The 15,913-nt window shown below is 51.3% G+C and overlaps 1 protein-coding gene and 1 long non-coding RNA gene across 5 annotated transcripts in view; one reads left to right on the top strand and one right to left on the bottom strand.

Annotated features, from left to right (window-relative positions):
* The window catches only part of TFAP2A (transcription factor AP-2 alpha), a 29,243-nt gene extending 20,516 nt beyond the window's left edge, over positions 1-8,727 (bottom strand). For 2 of the 4 annotated variants that reach the window (XM_081919935.1, XM_081919936.1), the window contains exon 1: positions 3,123-3,325. In XM_081919935.1, the coding sequence (XP_081776061.1) occupies positions 3,123-3,173 (51 nt within the window). In that variant the 5' untranslated portion in view covers positions 3,174-3,325. Of the gene's footprint in view, positions 1-213; positions 427-3,122; positions 3,326-8,572 lie in introns of those variants that run through there. The other 2 variants (XM_081919937.1, XM_081919934.1) reach the window with 2 other exon arrangements.
* LOC309374752 lies at positions 3,652-15,540 on the top strand. The gene is made up of 2 exons (XR_014170713.1): positions 3,652-6,119; positions 14,882-15,540. It is a non-coding gene; the product is annotated as an uncharacterized lncRNA (long non-coding RNA).
* The last annotated feature ends 373 nt before the right edge of the window (positions 15,541-15,913 follow it).

The raw sequence follows: 15,913 nt of genomic DNA, 5'->3' as shown, positions 1-15,913 counted from the left end.
GGGACTCACGGGGAGGGAGGAGAGAAAGAGACTGAGAGGGGAAGGCAGGAAGGCAGTGAACGAGGAAGAAGCGAGAGGGAAGAGACGGCCCGACGAGGAGCGCAGCGAGGAGGCAGGGAAAGAGGAGACCTGGGCCCGGTGGGGCAATCGTGGAAGGAGCGAGAGAGGCCCAGGCAAGGTCCTGGGGCAGCAGGGAAGCGAAGAAGGGCGCACCTCGGGCGGCGGAGGCTGGGCGAAGGCCGCGCCGTCGAAGGGCAGCGCCAAGAGCTGCGCGTCTCCAGCTGCCCTCTTGCTCCGCGAGGAGCCGCTCTCGGAGGAGCCCGCCTCGGCGCCGCCGCCTCCTTTCAGCTGCCCCGGCTCTCCTGGGCCTGGCGGCTCGGCTCCGGCGGCGTCCTGCTGCGTCACGTCCATGGCTCGAGGGCCCGAGGCGGCGGCGGCAGCAGCAACAACAGGGCCTCGCCGGAGCCCCGGGCTGGAGGGGAAGGGCCCTCCCTGCTCCGCGCGTGGAATCTCCGCCGCCCTTTCGGAGCTCCGTTCTCCCAGAGGTTGTGGCGGCGGAGGGGACGGGAATCGGGGCGGCGGAGCTACTCTCGGGAACCCCGCGGAGCCCTTTTTTTCCCCTTTGGGGCTGAGGATCGTGGAAAAGGGGTGGTGAAGACTGTCGGGGGGGAGGGGAGGGAAAGAAAAAGGGAGGCGACTGGCGCTTGGCTGGCCCGGACAAGCTGGGGCTCCCAGGCTCGGCCCAACCCGCTCAACTGGCTGGGCAACTCGCAGCCAGTGAATCCTGGGAGGTGACAGGCATGCTTCACTTTTCCTGCTGCTGCTGCTGCCGACTTATCATAACAACAGGCGCTCTGCCGCCGACCGAGCATGTCCCTGCAAAACTCCCGGAGAGCGCACCTCGCCGAGTGGAGAAGGATAGGGGGCGGGGGGGGCGGGCGGGGAGAGAAGCATGCACCTTCAGCTTTTGTAAGCCTGTTACCTCCCGACTTTCTATTTCCATATAGAGAAAAGCAGGAGAACTGTAGCTTCACCGCCGAAACACCCTCTCTTACGATTGCTTATGTCTCCAATTTGCTGCATGGGCGATTTGGGGCGCCATCCGAAGCCAAGCGCATTAAGCAAACGCCGAAGCAAGTTCAGTCCAGCTCAAGAGCACTACCGCGTTCCAGAAGCTGCTCCCGCACACAGACAGACTTTAGAAATAAAATTGAAATCAAGCCCATCTCCTCCGAACTCTGGAGCACTCAGTACCTTATGTATGTTTACCTGAAGTGAATCCCACTAGGATCAATGGGACTTACTTCTGCGTAAGTGGGCGGGTGTCACTGCAGCCATAAGCTGCAATTCTGCACCGACTGACCTGAGAGCAAACCCCATTTAACTCCCATGCACGTCTAGGATTGCGTTGCTAGTCCATTTCAAGTGCTGCTAGTCAGCTTCAAGCGTTGTGCCACCGCCCTAACCGTAGCGATACCTTCTCTTAACAGAAGAAAATCGCGCCTAAGCACTCACAGCTCTCCAAACACACCACCCTCGCCTACTCCCGGAAGCCTCACCGCTGGATTGGTTTGTTTATCAGCTCCATGTGAAGCAACACAAGCCATTTCCTAGCAAATCCACAACCGCACGTGCACTTCGCTTCGACACTGAGAAGCGAACGGCTTTCGCCCTGAAACGGCTTTTTTCCGGACGGGTGGGTGAAAAATAGGGAGAGAACCACACATCCTTTTCCATTCTGTAGAGAAAGTGAGAATGAGATCTGCATGCCGCCTACTCTCAGTTTCTGACATTTGTAGACAGGCTCGCCTCTCCAAAGGAGCCATAAATCTCAGCACCAACCCACATTTGTTTTCTTAATTAATCTTCCAGGCTGGCGCTTGTCAGATTCTATTCTGTGCACAGAATTAAGGAAGCGTGCGTGTATTTGTGTGTGCGCGCAAAGAGAAATAATGTGTTGCTCACCAAACCGTTGGATTGAGATAGAAAAGAAAGACTTGCAAAACAGAGTTTTGAAGCACCAAATCCCACCAGGGAAACAAATATTTTAAAGTATTCAAGAGTACAGCTCTTGTACACATCCACTCTAAGATGCGTTTATTTGAAAAGCATCCTTGAGGTCACCCTAGCGGTTCACCCTATCCATCTATGCCTTTCTATGCACCTACCTCTCTGGCTTTTAAAAATTATAATCAACATCAGACATCACATATATGCATCTCTCCGTCTCCTTCATCAACCTCCAACATCATCTCTAGTTGCATTTTATATACCTCTAATAAATATCAAGAGTCTTGTAAAGCGAAGGAACGAGTAAGCATCTTCTCTGCCACCGCGCGCAGAAGGCACCCCTGATCTGCTTCTGTCTCTGTTCCACACTACCTGTGCGAGGAGCATCTCCCAATAGCCTTCGAGGAGGCTTTTGGAGTTTGAAAGGCGTGCTCTTAAAAGCCCAGCAAGTCGTTTAAACCCTCACCAACTGGCTGAGAAGAATTGCAGCCAGCAAGATCTGACGCGGAAGTGACAACGGTCCAAACCAGAGAAAAAAGTCGCTCAGTGCGCCTCAGCAGAACTTGTGGCTCAAAAAGACCTCTGTCGGGGGCAGTCCTCTTTAGGACATCTTGGGGCTCCTTCTGCTGACTCGAGGGTCGTCTCGATCGTCCTCATTCATTCGTTTTGCTCATCCATTCCATCTTCTCCCCCTCCTCTCCTCAATAACTGTTTCAGCACTGGTGCAGAAAGATCTGCCTGGGCTTCCTCCTCCCACCCCACCCGCTTCCTATCTCCTTCTGGTCTCCTTGGGCCGAGGAGGTCGATTCCCCCACCCCCCACCCTGCCTAAGCACCCCCTTCCTTCCTCAACGCGTAGCCTCCTCCACCTGGCACCCAGGTATAAACCCACCACAGGCGCCCTCTCTCCAGCGGCGAAGTCTGCTCGGTCGCCTAGCGCAGAAGTTGGTCTTCCAACGGCATCGCTAGCTGCTGCAAGGTGCTCCCCCAAAACAGATGGGTTGTCTGTTTGTTTGTTAGGTGGAGCGGGGGTGGGGAAGGCTGGACGGATTGGGGGACGGGGGACCGGGAGATCCTCTCTGATGTGTGCCCCAGCCGCGGGAAAGCGCTTACCTCACATTCCTCATATTTGATATTATCCGTCAGTTTCCAAAGCATTTTCATGGATTGGCGTGGCGAGAGAACGAGAGAGACAGACCGATACAGACAGAGTCAGAAAGAGAAAAAGGGAGGGAGAGAGAAAGAAAGAGAGAAGGAGAAAGAGAGAGAAGAGGCTCTTTTGCCCTGCCTGCCTGCCTTGCGCTCTCTGGCATGCAGAGCGCGCCCGCTGGAGTGCTTGAGCAGGAGGAGGAGGAAGAGGAGGAGGAGGAAGAGCAGCAGGAGGAGGAGATCTCCCGTGCCCGCTCGGAGATCTCCCTCTAATGGTCGAAACTTTTCCCTTTTTTCTTTCCAAGCGAGTCTTTTCACCAACAGCCTAATCGCCTCATTAGCATAGCAACAATAGGCCAATTGCTCCGCTGCGCAACAACCTGCGCGCGAATGGACTCAGGTAGCCAAGAAAACGCCCGCCACCCTCGCGTTTGGGCTGGGTTGGGCTAAGCTACTTTTAAACAGCAGGACTCTTGGCAGGCGAGAGGGAGGGAGGTGAGACAGAGGAGGGGAGGGGTTTATTGTGATGGAGGGGCGTATGTGTGTTTTAAAGTCACTATTCTTGCGATCTTCTTCTTTGAGTCCATTTACTTTTTCGTTCTCACGTCCTTCTGTTCTTACTTTTGCTGTCTAATTGCTCTCTGCCTCTCCCTTTCTCCCTCCTCTTTAAATAACTTTTAAACTTTTCTGTTTGTTTAGATGCAGTTTTACTTGCAAAGCTGTCAAAAGGAACAGTTCCATGGGCGCGAACGGATCGCAACGTGCAACCCGATCCTATGCACGTTTACAAGTGTGCGGGGCGTGGCGCTAGTTTACTCACGATTGTGATAAGGTTTTACCCGCGCAGCCCTGTCCTGTTCGTGTTTACCCAGAAGTGAGTCCTATCCCACCGAGCTCGATAGGATTCCTTTCCATAGGGTTGCAGTTCTTTTGACTTAAGAACGCTAAGGCGTTTAGGAGTTCCCAGCAAAGCCCTCCATCCTTCCTTTTCTGATTTGGGTTTTGTTTCGCGAAACTGAGGCCTATCCCCCCCCCCACCTCGTAAGGACCAGATTTGAACCAGCAGCTCCTTTTAGGGGACGAAAACAACAACGCCCACTTCCTGGGGGTTTTAACATCTCTCCCCCTCCCCGCCTCGCCGTGGGGACAACCGAGAGTCTGTTACGTATTTGTGTGGTTTTCTTTGCGTCTAAGGACAAGCGACGCTTGGGCTGAAAGATACATTCGTGCAAATAATCCTAGACTGCGCCAGTATTGTCCAAACGTGGGATCCTGAGCGCAATTATTTCGGAATAAGTTCGGCAAAAATCGACCTGTGGCTAAGAAAGGCGGCGGTGCAGTTCGGGGAATTGTAGACTCCGGAGTTAATGGACTGGGCGGGGGAATATATCGTTACTTCAATATGTGCCCTGACGTATTTGGGGGCCCTTCAACTCGTTCTGCTGAGTGGAGTCCTGAATTATTCTACCCCCCCCCCCAATCCTGCCGTGTGAGGGCACCACTGAAGTACAGTATTAGGAACCGAGACAGTGGACAGTGTAGGAAGTTGGGGGTGGGGTGGGGAGTGGTCTCCTACTCTACCTGTTTGAACCCCATGCAAACCCTTCTCTCAGCCACTTGAAGAAAGGCATGAACGCTTAGCCGCAGGCTATTTTGCGCTGTGATCCTAAGCAGACCGCATTCAGACGAGTACAGACAGGCAATAAGATTTACTTCCGGAAGACTGCAGTGTTTAGGGTCGGATGGAGGATGTGAGGGAGAATCAGTGGTACCGCCGGAGTCAATGCCACCTGATCTTAAACTGGGAGGTGCGAGATCCAGCTTCAGTTCCCGTTACTCTCACCCTCTTTTATGCTAACCTGCTCTCTCTTTTCGGAACCCGAGGGCGAATGCTGGAGCATGTGAAGTCATACTAGAAAGGACAGTGCCTCATAAGCATGTGCAGAGTGTTTTTCTCTCAACAGCACACTGTCCCCGCAGCATTCAGGTTTAAAAAGCAGGTTGCAGAGCATCCTGACTGGTTCGACCAGGGTCCCGGAACTGCTGTTTTGATCAGCACTGACACCAGAGACAGACAGGTAGGTGCATATGTGAACCTGCCCCTAAATATAGTGAGGACTGCAACCTTGCGCTCTCATGGGAACGGCTGCGCCCCCTTCCTCTCCAGATCCCCTAGTGCACACCCGACACCTTTCTTATATTTGCTTTGTATAGCTCAAACACACTGTTTCATAATAGATCCCTTCGGACTGGGTTTTTATTTATTTTTTGCCTTGGCTGATACTGTTTTTGATTTTTAATCCGGATTCATTTCGGATCGCTCAGGTTGGAGTCCTCCTCTGTCTTTTACTAGAAACCGTGCTTCCTGAGACAAAGAAGCAACATCTTTCCTACTCTCCCAGCTTTGCAGGTCAGGATCAAAAGACACCAGGTGTCGAGGCAGGTGTGCTGCCGGCCCTTTTACAAGCGAGTCGTCGCATTTGGTGGATTCAGATACCGGCATGCGTACATTCTCATTGGGGTCTGTACGTGTCTGGATAAAGAGGCCACCTAGAGCTGCAATTCGAGACCAGCCTCCTGAATAGAACCAACCTTCCGCGATGCGCTCCTATTGTTGAACCACAGCGAGATCTACAGGTCCAAGGAGGCAGAGGCATCCTTTGCACGGGAAACGCACTGCGATTCGCCTGTCTGGGAGACTCTGAAGTTCCCCCAAAAGGAGAACCCAAGCCAGTTAAACCGGATGAAATTGGATTAAGGTCCACTGGAGAATTTAGAATTTGGCATCGACTCAGGTTTGTTCGGGCTTAAGCAGCTTGTAGATCGGGATGGTAAGGGATTTTCTTTTTTTGAGAGAGAGAGCGAAAAAAAAAATCTACAAGTCAACGCCACTGCGCCAGAGATTCTGGACGATCCAAGAAACGGCGAGTTTCCCCAGAGATTCTGGACGGCCACAAAACGGTGAGCCCCCTTTTTCGGATTCTGCAGGACCACCGCGCCTGGCTGGCTCCCTCGCCACCTCTGGGCTCTTCCTAGGAATAACAGAGTCGGTGCACTGTCCATTGATGGTCCACTTCCAAGGGAGCTGTGGGGAGGTGGCGAGAGAGAGGCCACTCCGACGAAGGCGCGGTCTCCCTCCTTTCACCCCTCCGATACACAGGAGTCCAAGGTCGGTCTAAAACGCCCATTGCCTTGACGCCAGGGCGCTGGTGGCAGATCAATGTGCGCGCGCGCGCGCGGTCCTGCGCCTTCCAGCGGCGATTGCGCCACTGGGCTCCCAGGCTCTAACGGGAGTGGAAGATTTCCCCCCCCCAACACACACACACACACACACACACACACACACCACAACTCAATACTACTGCGGGTTGCACGGACGCACGGGAAGGGGGTGGATCTCTCTCTCTCTTTCTCCACTCCTCTTCTCTCTTCCGCTGCCAGAGAGAGAGGGAATCAGTCCAGCCGGCCTCCTTGGCGGCACAGCCGTGTGGGAACTTCGCAAAGCTTTGGGTGCTCCCTCCCGCCGAAAACTTCGGCGGTTGCGAAACCCAACAGAGAGCTAGAGGCGTGCAGCTTTTGCAAGAGTCGGGGAATTGCATTCCCGGACAGGGCTTCAAGCCCTCGCAGGAACCGAAGCTAGTGGTAGTAGCTCACCAGGTGGCTGCAGAAAACCGACCTAAACACACACACTCGCGCGCGCACTCACACGCGGGTATCTATAAAAATTAGCGAGCGAAGGGCCTCAAGGCGCCGCGTCGCCTTCCCCTCCCTCTCCCTCGCAGCGCCTTCCTTCTGTTGCCCGTCTGATAGCGGCTGGATGAGTCCCAGTTGACTTCAGAGCCACAGGTCGAAAGCGAGGCGACTACTTGGGAGTAAGTGGAAAGAATGGCCGGCCCTGGGAATGTAAGGAAAACGCGGGGTCCTAATCAATCGCTTGGGGTCTTCTGTCCCCTTGAGCTGAAATCAGTGGCGCTTCCTTCCTTAGAATTAGTGGGGAAGGGGTGCTGCAAAGCCCACACCTTTGTGACAATCCCCATACTGTTTGTACTGTTTGTACAGCGCTATGGCGAAAGCATGATTAAGATGAAACTGGGACTAGTCCGGAATAAGATCTACTTGGATGGCTACCCGTCTCGCGGTGGGGGGGGGGAGGGGAGGAATCAGTCCGAGTGGGTTAGGCTCAGAATACTATACATACACTATTTGCGACCCGATCAATAGCTGCATAGCTGTACTTAAGCCAATGCCATTCTGTTAAATAGGGACAAAATAGGAAAACAAAGCAAAAGACCTTAACTTTAATCCAGCCTCATTTGGACACATTTTCCACGGAAGTGTGCTTAGGATCAGGTTTCTTATAGGTAAATTATGCTCCATTCAAACAAATGTCAGGTGTGTGGGCCCCCCCCCCAGCAAATGCCTTAAAGATTTAGGATTGCTCTCCATGACTCAGCCAAAGTTAAGCGCTCTTAAGTCCCTGGAGATTTTCAGTTGGAGAGAGTTTAGCTTCTGGTAAACCTTTCCAGTGAAGTTCCCTGTTTACGGTCGTTCTCAAGGGATAATTGGGGTACTGAAAAACCATTCTGAATAAAAGGAACCGAAGGTAAGAGCTGAATTTTAACTTCCTCGGGATCGTTTACCCGAAGAGCAAAAGCCACCGGTTTCAATGGCGCACCGAGTTCACTTTTCCCTGCTTGCGGGGCCTGAAATCAGAAAAAAAGGCGCGAGCCACAAGGAAAAGGCGCAAGTTCGGCCACAGGTTGAGCATGGAAGTTCGACGCGGAGAGGGAGAGTTTCCCAACCCTGATCTCCTTTGGAAAAGAAGGCCCCTACCTTTCACCCAGTAAAAGCCTGCGAGGCCTAGTCTAGCGCGGAGCAGCGTTCGCCTTTGAAAGTGCTCAGAATTGGAGCACTTTAAAGAGTTAGAACTCCTGCAAAACTTAGGCTGGGTCTATTAAAACCATTTTAAAAACCTTTCACACAAACTAGTTTTCGGCGCCCAACATAAAGAGAACCAGTTTACAGGAGAACTCCACCACCGGTTTGCCAGATCAGTGGTGGTTTGACATCAACAGCGATCACGCGGCAAGTTTCTTTCGAAATGTCGGTGGGGGGCGATTGTCGTGGACGAGGAAGCCCGTGGCGCCGTTTGCTGCTCCGTGGGCTCTCTTCCCCCACCTGTTGAGCAGCCATCAAAGCTCTCCTTTACGCATAGAATTTTACGCGCTGTGAATTGTCCTTATTAGGTGGCTTGCCCTCCCCAAAATGCCCCGAGAGAGGAACCCCAAGTCGCTCTTCGTCTGTTGGCTCTGGATCCGAGCCTCCTAGTTTTCCCTATCCTTATCCCCAGACAAAACGAGGAAGAAAAGCAAAGGCGGGCGGGGGTGGAGAGAAGAGAAGAGAAATCGCGTTACCTGCCAGTCTCCCATTTTCGCAAGGAGTGACATTCTGGCTCCGGGCTGCCTATCGCAAGGTCCCTGCCGGTCATGGAAGGAGTGATCTGCCCGCCTGCCTCTCCTGCGATCTCTTTAGGCAAAGCCTTCTTTTACCTGCCTGAGGAGCTCACCTGGTCAAAAAAAAAAAAAAAGGCAGGGTGCTGCCTGCCCGCGCAGGCGCACTGGCGCAGGAATGCATTTTGACCAGCTCCCTTCCAGAGCTCGCAACCTGTCTCCGCGGACAGCAGCTCTCTGGAGCGGAGTTTCTTGACTTCCCACCTCCGGGGAGCCGTCCTGATCTCCTCCTGGAGGGGATCAAAACAGCAGAGAGGCAGAGGAGCTGCTGGGATTCCTCTTTCCCCTCTCGTCGCCTTTCTCCCCTCACCCCCACTCTCCTCCTATTGTTTGGCTTTGCTGCAGTGTGGAGAAAAGCCAGGGGAGTGAAATTGGGTGTATATTGGTGGGTGGGCGAAGAAACAGGAGAACGAGAGAGATGGAGACCGGCAACTAACTCCCGCGGGCCTCAGAGATCCCGAGCGTGGAGCCGGCGCTGCTGGGCAACCTGATTTTGAGCTGGGGGGGGAGGGCGGGGGCAACGACCGAAATAAGGAGAGACCAGGAGTTGTGTGCCGAAAAAGCAGCTGCCACAGGGGTTCAGTTGCAGATTTGGATGCTTTAGGACTCCTGTTGCTCGGGGAAAATAAAGACTTCGCTAGGGACAAGCACCCCCCCCCCCGCTTCCAACGGAGAGCAATTGCTCTCCAGACGCCCCCTTCTTTTCCCCGGCTTCGAGACATGACTTGCGAGGATTCCCCGTCCGCTGGCTCTGTCTGCGCGGCATCCTTTCAACGGCCCTTTGCCAAGACGACCCAGTTGCGCAGAAGCGCCCGTCGATTCCAGATTGGAACTCGATCGGCTTCGGCGCAAAATAGCCGGGGCTGTAGGACGAGTTGAGGGCCAGAGCAGCAGCAGAGATGATATACACCGGGTCTCTCACGTTCAAATAAAGCGGGGATTGTTTTAAAATGTGTTCCGTATCCGTTAGCAAGACAGTTAAGACTTTTTGGAAAACTAAGCCTGGGGCGCGGGAGGCAGTAAAAGCAGTGCTGCGTACGCGGCAGAACTGCGGGTTCCAGTTGCTACAGCGAGAGGCACGATTCTGTTTTATCGTCGCCGTTCATGGGATTAATTCAAATTGCGGAACGGGTTGTTAAATTCTGCACGGACTCTGTTTACCGAAACAATGCAGCTGTTGGAGTGATAATAGAATGGAGGAATGGGGTATAAGACAACTAAAAGCAGCATCTTTTATGCCTTTAATATTTTAAGTGTTCGGGGTCTTTTCAAACGCGTCTGACTTCACTTTTCCATAGTGAACAAGGGGGCTTCCACTATTGTTCCAGAAGGAGCTGGATCTGCTTATATGTATGAAAGGATATTTTTCACCTAATTACGGCGAGCGAGCAGCAGAGCCAGAGCAGATCACCGCAAGCTGTAGTTTTCGTTTTACCAACTTTCAGAGACTTTCCACAAAATGTTAAACTTCCTCCCACAAAATAAATAAATAACAAATCTTAAGACAAGGTCTAGGAGTTTTCAAAGCCTTCTTTTCCCGAGAGTTGAAAAAAAAGAGGGGGGGGGGAGCCGCATTTCCTGTGACGCCATTGTGTGCAAGTATCGGACGAGAGATCTGCGCGGAACTGTGCTTGTATCAAGATGAAACTTTGTACGTGGAAAGGGAAATACGGTAATAAAAAGAGAGTCACGCTCCTTTCTCCTTTTCAGCTCTGGTCTCGATGCGATGAGCCGGATCTCCGACCAGATGGGCGCCCGCTTTGGCTAGGAAATAAGTTTTACTCTAGAGTAGCTCCGTAAAAAGTTTAGGGTCAGTGGCGTCTGTAGATTCTGCCCTCTCCCTAAATACATGGAAAGAAGGACGGGAAAGAACCTGCATAGCCGCGAGGTGATTCTCTCTGGGTAGACAGAGAGACTTTGGTCAATTTCAGAATTAGGGGGAACAGTTGCATGGTCCCGTTTTCTGAGTTTCAGCAAGAGTGAGACATCAGGGAGGGAGGGAGGGAGGGAGGGAGGGAGGGAGGGAGAAAGAAAGAAAGAAAGAAAGAAAGAAAGAAAGAAAGAAAGAAAGAAAGAAAGAAAGAAAGAAAGAAAGAAAGAAAGAAAGAAAGAAAGAAAGAAAGAAAGGCATTAGTGAGAGAGCTAGCCATGTATGTAGGATTTGACTGAAGGCGCGCTTTGATCCTGAACACTCTTCTCGAAAGCAATGCAACCTAGCAGGCGTAAACCTTGCTGCTTCTGCTTAACAGATTTATGGATCTGCCTCCTCCAAGTGCCCTCTAGCTTGATCGGGGTCGTAGACCCTCTTTGGATCCTGTTCACCAGTGATGCCTTCAGGGCGCAGGACCTTGGGACGGAAATCCAGGCCCCACCAAAACCAGCAGAAGGAGCAGGAGAACTTCCCAAGGGCAACAGGTCCGGCTTCTCACATTTTAAAGCAATACACCTCACCTGTCTAAAAAGGGAACTCGCGCCCTCCCCTCCTCACGGGACCACGAATCAGAGTCCACAGCGCCCTAACTGTACCATTGCTGCTCAAAACAACCCCAATTTAAGCAGGGAATAAGAGACCCTTTGAGTCACCAGAACTACATCAGCTGCGTTGGGTTGCGGATCGGGGCCCTAGTTTTTACACAAGTTTTTCTCAAGGGGCTTCTTGGAAACTATCCCTTCCCCGAAAGGAGGGAAGTTTTGCACGTGCCCTAAAGTGCGGTTCAGGTAGCTAAGCGATTTTTAAATTTTATTTTAAGGGAGCGTCCTTTATTTTTCCGAAGGGCAAAGAGTTCATCCGATTAGCAATTACGAGATTTCTATCCCTGCGGAGGTTGCAGGGCGGGCTGGGAAGTAGAAATCCGGGCCCAGCCAGAGATTTTAAACGAAACAGCCACCTATGACCACCAAACACTAGCGTCATCTTCACCACGGTGCTTTGAACTCCAGGAGGGCTCAGAACCAAGCTAGGCTCTGAATGAATCCAGCTCACCGATTTCCCCCCTGACCAATTCTCCATTAGGATTGCTGGTTTCAAAGGTCTCCGGCCCAAATCCCTTGTGAATCTCAGTCCCACCAACGCCCGCTGGCAAGCCTTTAAAATCAGCCAGCAGGAAAGGAAACGGATTAGATCTCCGATTAGATCCAGTCCCATGTGCGAATCCCTGTGGCATCACATTTTCCCTCTGCACCTGGTCCGTCCTATAAAAAAAGTTATATTAAGTGGCTCTAAACCCTTGGAGGAGGGCGAGAGGACGCCGTTTAATCGGAAAAGAAGCGTCCGGGTCTGCCCGATTTCTCCCCTTGGACAGCAAAAGCGCGAACAGGTTTACCCCGCTGAAGGATAGGCTGTTCAGGGGGCGCTGCAACAGGTGAGAGTCGTTAGGAACTTCAACGGAGGAAGGCTGACAAGAGTGGCTGGGAAAACCCAGCCAGATGGGCGGGGAATACTAATGATGATGATGATGGTGGTGGTGGTTGTGGGTGCAAGTCGGCTCGGACCTCTGTAGTGTTCTATTTTGGGTATCTGCTAATAATAATAATAATAATAGCGGGGACTTCAAACCCTTTACTGGGATGCAGTAGGGTCCTCAGTGGGATGTACCTCGTGAATCACCAACCAATTGCTTGGATTACAAATTCCTATTGCACACAATGGAACTTTGATTCAAGAATGTATCACCCGATATTCCACTTTTCGAGTTTCTGCTTGTTAGAACATGAAACTGGCAACCTTTCCTTGCTGATTCCCAGCAAAATATACTGCTACTGCTAGTGGAGGTTCCACTGAGATATCATTCCGTTTGGGAAAACCTCGCGATAGACACTCCCCCCCCCATACACATTTCTTATTTTAGCCGTCTAAACCAACGGCTATCGACACATCTAGCGACCCTTTGAGCTCAGCGAGGCTTACTGCCAAATCAGTGGGCATAGGATCTCAGCCTACACACGGACGAGTTTCTGGTGTGCTGCAATCTCATTAGTCTGCAACTGACGGCCAATCAGTTGCATTTGAGTATATGGGACAAGTAGGGAAAAGTTTTCTCTGCATTCTTAGAACGTTATGACCCTCTTATCTTGCTTCTCGTCAGGATGAGCAAAAGGTAGTTTGGGACCTACTGGTAGATCTCTGGATGATTTAGATCAGCAAGGGTTTCCAAATCCCAAGAGCAGCAAAATTAGTTTGCTAGGGGAAGGGCGTTTATGGGGGGAGCAGGAGTGGACTTACTGACATATTTAGTGTCATATGACTTAGGAGCTTGATTCTGGTACTGATCACACATTCATTAGCTCCTCGTGTTCTTTAGAGGCACATCTTTACTTACTTGTTAACTGAGTCACTATTTTGCACCCTCTTCTGATTGGTGGACCTCACGGTTGCATTTACAAAAATACAACAAAACCCCACAGCCCTGAAGTATTGTGGGCTAAGCTAAGCGCAAATCTGCCCCAAGCAAATAAATGTGACTGTGGCGCTAGTCCGTGTGAATCGCGCAGCTACTGTTTAACATACATTTAGAGCCAATAACAGTGCTAGGCGCTGCGGCTTCCCCAGTTACGTGGGGGACCCCGAGTCTGGGCTAATATTGGACTTTGGGACATACTGGTCCTGGTCTTGCTCCCTATTCTTGCTGAAGCCAGATTCAGTCCTATGCCTATGTATCCCGAAGGAAGTCCCACTGAACCCAAGGGGATTTACTCGGAGGTAAATGCGTATTGCAGCCCTGGATGTAGTGTGCTCCATGGAAACCGAGCCGTCAATAACTTCACCTGGATCGGCGCCAAGATCAATTCAACAGGACATCATTTCCAAGCTAGTCTTAGGATGGGGGTCCGAGGCAGAAAATACCCTTGAGTTCCCAGGGAATCGCGCGGACCATCGTAGATGGAGGGTCCCGGGAATTTCTCAGCCTAGCCACGCCCACGCAGAAACTATTCGACTTCATCCCAGTCCCAGCGCCTCGGGGAGACCTGCTGCAGTTTGTGGATGCAGCTAGAGTGAACCGGGAAACACGCGATCCGCATTATACGAGGTTGGATACGTTTAGGTCGTCGGACTGTAACAGCCGGCAAGGTAGAGGCGATGCATTAATTTCTCTCCAGCTCTCAAGGGTGGGATTCTACCCTGGGCCAAAAAAAAAAAAAGGAGGAGGGCGGGGAAAAGTTAGCAAGGATCTGGGAAAGAACCATAAACGCGCCTCTTTGGCAGTGGAAAGGAGGCTGAAGGTGATACCTCAAAGGAACCTACACTTTTGCACCTTGGAGATTTGAGCCTTGAGGGGAGGGCTTGCCTCGTAGCAAAATTAATTGAGCAAAATTAAAGTGTTGCGTTCAGTAGGTTTCTTCCACAGTACTCAGTGCAGACTAGCCAAAATCTAATCTTGATACTTATACAGATATAACTGAAAGGAGAAAGGACACGATCCAGCTAACACTGAACTGTTTTAGATCTCTTTGGCTTCAGCTGGGGGAATCAATAAGACATAAAAATAGTTGGCTGGCTGGGGCGTCGTGCCTGCCTAAATCTCCTCGGATTTCATTGATGTTTTCCCAGATTGCAGCTCTGAAACCGCTGGTTCCCTCTCATGTAACCTACACGTGAACACAAGGGTGTCAGGGGGTTTTCTGACCCCAGTACACTGTATGAAGTCTGAGTCCTCCACTTCACCCGCAATATACAGTGGTACCTCGGGTTACATACGCTTCAGATTACAGACTCCGCTAATCCAGAAATAGTGCTTCAGGTTAAGAACTTTGCTTCAGGATGAGAACAGAAATCGTGCTCCAGCGGCGCAGCGGCAGCAGAAGGCCCCATTAGCTAAAGTGCTGTTTCAGGTTAAGAACAGTTTCAGGTTAAGAACAGACCTCCGAAACGAATTAAGTACTTAACCCAAGGTACCACTGTATTGGCAAAAACTACTATATCGCCTACTACCATGCCCTCACTAACTCCTCCTTTGGTTTATGGTTCTGTTGCTGTTGTTGCGGCTGCTACTTGGGAGTAAGTACCTTTGACTCTACTGGGACTTATTCCAGAGGAAACCTGCATAATAGGAAACCTGCGTAAAAGGCCACAACCTTTTCGGAAAAGCGGTCCAAGCGGCGGCTTATGATCAGGCCCCATATCCTTGACCCATGTATTGTGCGTTTAATCCAAAAACCCGGTGAGATTATAACGTATAATTTTATTTCTCTCGCACCCTCTCATTTGCTGCCTAGAAACTGGTTAAGAACTGCCATCCCCGCAGAAGAGAACGTTGCGCCCGATCCCAAACAGATAACCAGTTGTCCGGAAGTGGAGTCGCTGCAGCCAACAGGCGTGGACTTCGACCTTCCAGGCAGCCTCATCAAACTCCGTTAAACTAAAGCCCAATGGGGGCAAGGGATTAAAACTGGTTTAATCCCCAGTATTTTGGTTTACATCCGCCAACAAATACAACTAACCCAGCACTGGGTCCTCACCCCCTGTCCAGAGATTATTTCTTCCGTGGATCCTTTCAAAGTGCGCGCGCGGAGGGGGGGGCGTTTCTTCCCCCTCCCCTGCGGCGCAATTGGAGCCGGAGGATTGTTCTGTAAGCTTTCGCAAGTTGCTGCGGAGGCATGGCCATTATCAGCCTGAGATTTTCCTTCTGTTTACACAGCAATCCCGGCATCAAAGGAGGCGAAATCACCACTTATCCGTCCTGTCAAAAGTTTAATCCGCCCTGGAGGAAAAACCGTATAAATACTTGTGCAGGGAAAGGGACGGAGGCGAGGAAACCAGAGGACACACTTCAAAACGCAGCTTCATCTGTGACTTAAAACGTATTTGAATATTGGCAAAGGCTGCCCGTGGAGCAAGATGCCCTCCCTCAATAAATCCATTGTCTGCTGAGTAATTTTCTTCTCTCCCCCCAAAATAAGAAAAGACATTAGAAGGAAAGACATTATCTACAATCCTATATCCATTTATCTGGAAGCCTCTTGAACTCCCATTGAGTTTCTTCGGGGTAGAGTTGTATAAGATTGCGCTGACAGGGAAGTGTTTGAGGCAGTTTATAGAAGCGTCCACTCCTTAGCCTTTTGTTGCGGAATGATCACCCTCAAAAATCAGAGGGAAGGCAATAATACTTTCCATAAAAAAACTTCCCTGTTCAACAAGGATCCTTATAAATGGACTAGGAGTTCAGCTGGGAATTCCCACTGTTTTCCGTCGTGAAACGTCCACGGGTTGCAGCGGGGGAGGCTCAAATACGCCTTCCGTATAAAGCG

This window comes from Podarcis melisellensis (genome assembly GCF_964234715.1).
Source record: "Podarcis melisellensis genome assembly, chromosome: 7".
Classification (NCBI taxonomy): Eukaryota; Metazoa; Chordata; class Lepidosauria; order Squamata; family Lacertidae; genus Podarcis; species Podarcis melisellensis.
Note: the sequence above shows the minus strand (reverse complement) of the source record. Positions and strands in the feature narration are given on the sequence as shown.